The following is a 2,337-nucleotide window of genomic DNA, read 5'->3' as shown; positions in this document are numbered from 1 at the left end:
GTAGGTATGCTAGAATTTTCAAATTTATATTTTAATTTTAATTGGCAAATCGTAATGGTCGAATAATCAAAAAGATATAGAAAAGTTGTATTTTATAATTCTAAAGTGGTTATTATGTAATCTAAAATTTTATATAAATTTTCCCGGGAATGCAAATATCCAAATAATTTAAACATAGGCGCTCGTTTCATCATATGCCAAGTTAGCCAATGACCCATAACCCAAAGGGGAGCCAACGAAACAACGGATTTTAATTTTACAAAAAGTTCTAGCTTTTTAAAACTTTGAATCATTTCATTTTTAGCCATTTCCACATATTAATTGCATCACGGCTATATTACCATTAGACCAACGATCAACGAAAGACTAAGATTGATCACATTCGAATGTCATTTCTTGCAAGAGAAATAAAGAAAGCTCTTGAGTAGTGAATGAGATTGCCTTTTTGAATAGGGGTGATGAAACTAACATATAGGATACCTATATATACCAAAAAAGTGAGGGGCAAAATTGTCATCTTGAATATAAAAACGGTTGCAAACGGCTATATTACCATTAGACCAACGATCCGCTACCCAATCTATTTCTAGACCGGGATTCGGCTCTAAACTATGATAGGATTCAAGAAGAGGATGTAGTCGGAAATTACGAGCTACTATATATTATTGAAAACAGAGGGATGACAACAACAGTCATCTAGCTCCATAAAGATTAAAAAAAAAAAAAAAAACTCAAACTAAATAAACATACAAAACATGGACCACAAAACCCTAGTAATCCACCAGTTATTGTACACCAAGAAAGATCCATGCATCACTCCAGTACTCAATTCATCTACGACCACCTATTATGAAAGGAAAAAACAATTCAAGATCAAGACACATTATTTATTAAAAAATCACATCAACACAAATCAACTTAAAACCATGGTGAAAGATCTTGGAAAAAATTATTAAAATCTGATTCTTGTTTGATGTTTACCTTTTCTTTTACTTCCAGCAGACTGATTCGGCAACAATCCTTGGTTCCCTAAACATTGTAGATCCTCAAAGTCACAGCCGTTGATGTCCAGATCATGGTGCATCGATTCACCACCCTGCAAATTACAAGGATTTAACAAGAACCCACTGCTCAAATTCTGATTATTACCCACCGGGTGGTGGCGTTTCTGATAAGGAAAAGATCCGATTTCGCCATCGATTCTCCCTCTAATGTCCACAAGCAAACACTTTAGCCTCGCTACTTCTGCTTCTAATCCTACTTGACTCTGAACTCTCCTCATTAATTGTTGATTCAATGCTGTCAATCTAACAACTTCGTCTTCTAATGAAGCAGTTCGTGCTTTCTTCTTTTCACGATACTTTCTCACAGCTTCCCGGTTTCCGGATGGGCGATTCTTACCTTTTTTGTCGGAGGATTCCGCGGTGTCTTCTGTAGGGGTTTTGTCGTCATCGCTCGTAGCAGGTAGGATTTTGGTGTGGACATGGTAACATGTGTGCGTGTGTGATGAATCAGGTCCCGGAGGGTTGCATGTGTGCTTATGAGTACACGCGTGTGTGTCGTTGAAGATGTCATCGAAGAAGCTGTTCATGGAACCACTGCTCGGGATATCACCCACAAACATCTCGTGGTTGGAGAAATCGAGTTCTCCATCATCCATTGCTTCCCGATTTGTAACTTATAAACCCTAGAAACACAGATAATGAAGATAAAATCAACACATAAACTACTTCGATGCAAATTGAGCTTTGAACAGAAGTAGCCACACAAAATGGTAACTAATCAAGTAATCATCAAGTGATGATCTCTGAATATGCTAAGAATTTCAACAGAATTCAACTGTAATCGTCTAATCCATCAATAAACAGTAACTAACCAATTCGTTTGGAGAAATTTACCTATGAAGAAACCCTGGAACTGAGTGAATTGTTTAATTGAGCAATTAAGCAATTGAGCTTGATAGGTGACGATGGTAATTTGGGGCGAAAGAGGGAAATCCTTTCATAAGAATCGATATAAAAGATGGATCGAAGAAGATGGACCACTGGTAGAGAGATTCCCGGAAAGGAAGAGAAAGTCTTTTTTCGTAAAAGAAAAGTTATAGAAAGGCTGAAGGGGTAGATTTATATGTACTTGAGGGGCTAATCTGTAAATTCAGGAGAATGTTTGGTGGACACCATGATCTACTAAATGATTAAAATAAATAAGCTACAGGTCTATGCAGATTCTCCCTGCACAATTGTTTTATGCATAAAATGGAAGTGTATTACTCACCGTTGATTTTGTATTTTCCTTTATTACAAAAAAGTAAAATATATAGTTTTATATTATTATCAC

At 36.3% G+C, this 2,337-nt stretch overlaps 1 protein-coding gene across 1 annotated transcript; it reads right to left on the bottom strand.

Annotated features, from left to right (window-relative positions):
* Window positions 1–635: 635 nt before the first annotated feature.
* Window positions 636–2,110, bottom strand: LOC145166253 (basic leucine zipper 19-like). Its single transcript, XM_079085194.1, has 3 exons — window positions 1,899–2,110; window positions 982–1,687; window positions 636–844 (listed from the first exon to the last, which is right to left on the bottom strand). Exons 2-3 carry the CDS (start codon window positions 1,658–1,660, stop codon window positions 831–833), a joined length of 693 nt encoding a protein of 230 aa, XP_078941320.1. The 5' UTR covers window positions 1,661–1,687; window positions 1,899–2,110; the 3' UTR covers window positions 636–830.
* Between the last annotated feature and the right edge of the window lie 227 nt (window positions 2,111–2,337).

This window comes from Lactuca virosa, chromosome 3 (assembly GCF_052849685.1).
Source record: "Lactuca virosa cultivar CGN04683 chromosome 3, Lactuca_virosa_CGN04683_v6, whole genome shotgun sequence".
Taxonomy (NCBI): domain Eukaryota; kingdom Viridiplantae; phylum Streptophyta; class Magnoliopsida; order Asterales; family Asteraceae; genus Lactuca; species Lactuca virosa.
This window is presented reverse-complemented; position numbering and strand designations above follow the sequence as displayed.

What these genes read in the sequence shown, in the direction of transcription:
- LOC145166253 (XM_079085194.1), bottom strand. Translation starts at nt 1,660, where the DNA reads ATGGATGATGGAGAACTCGATTTCTCCAACCACGAGATGTTTGTGGGT.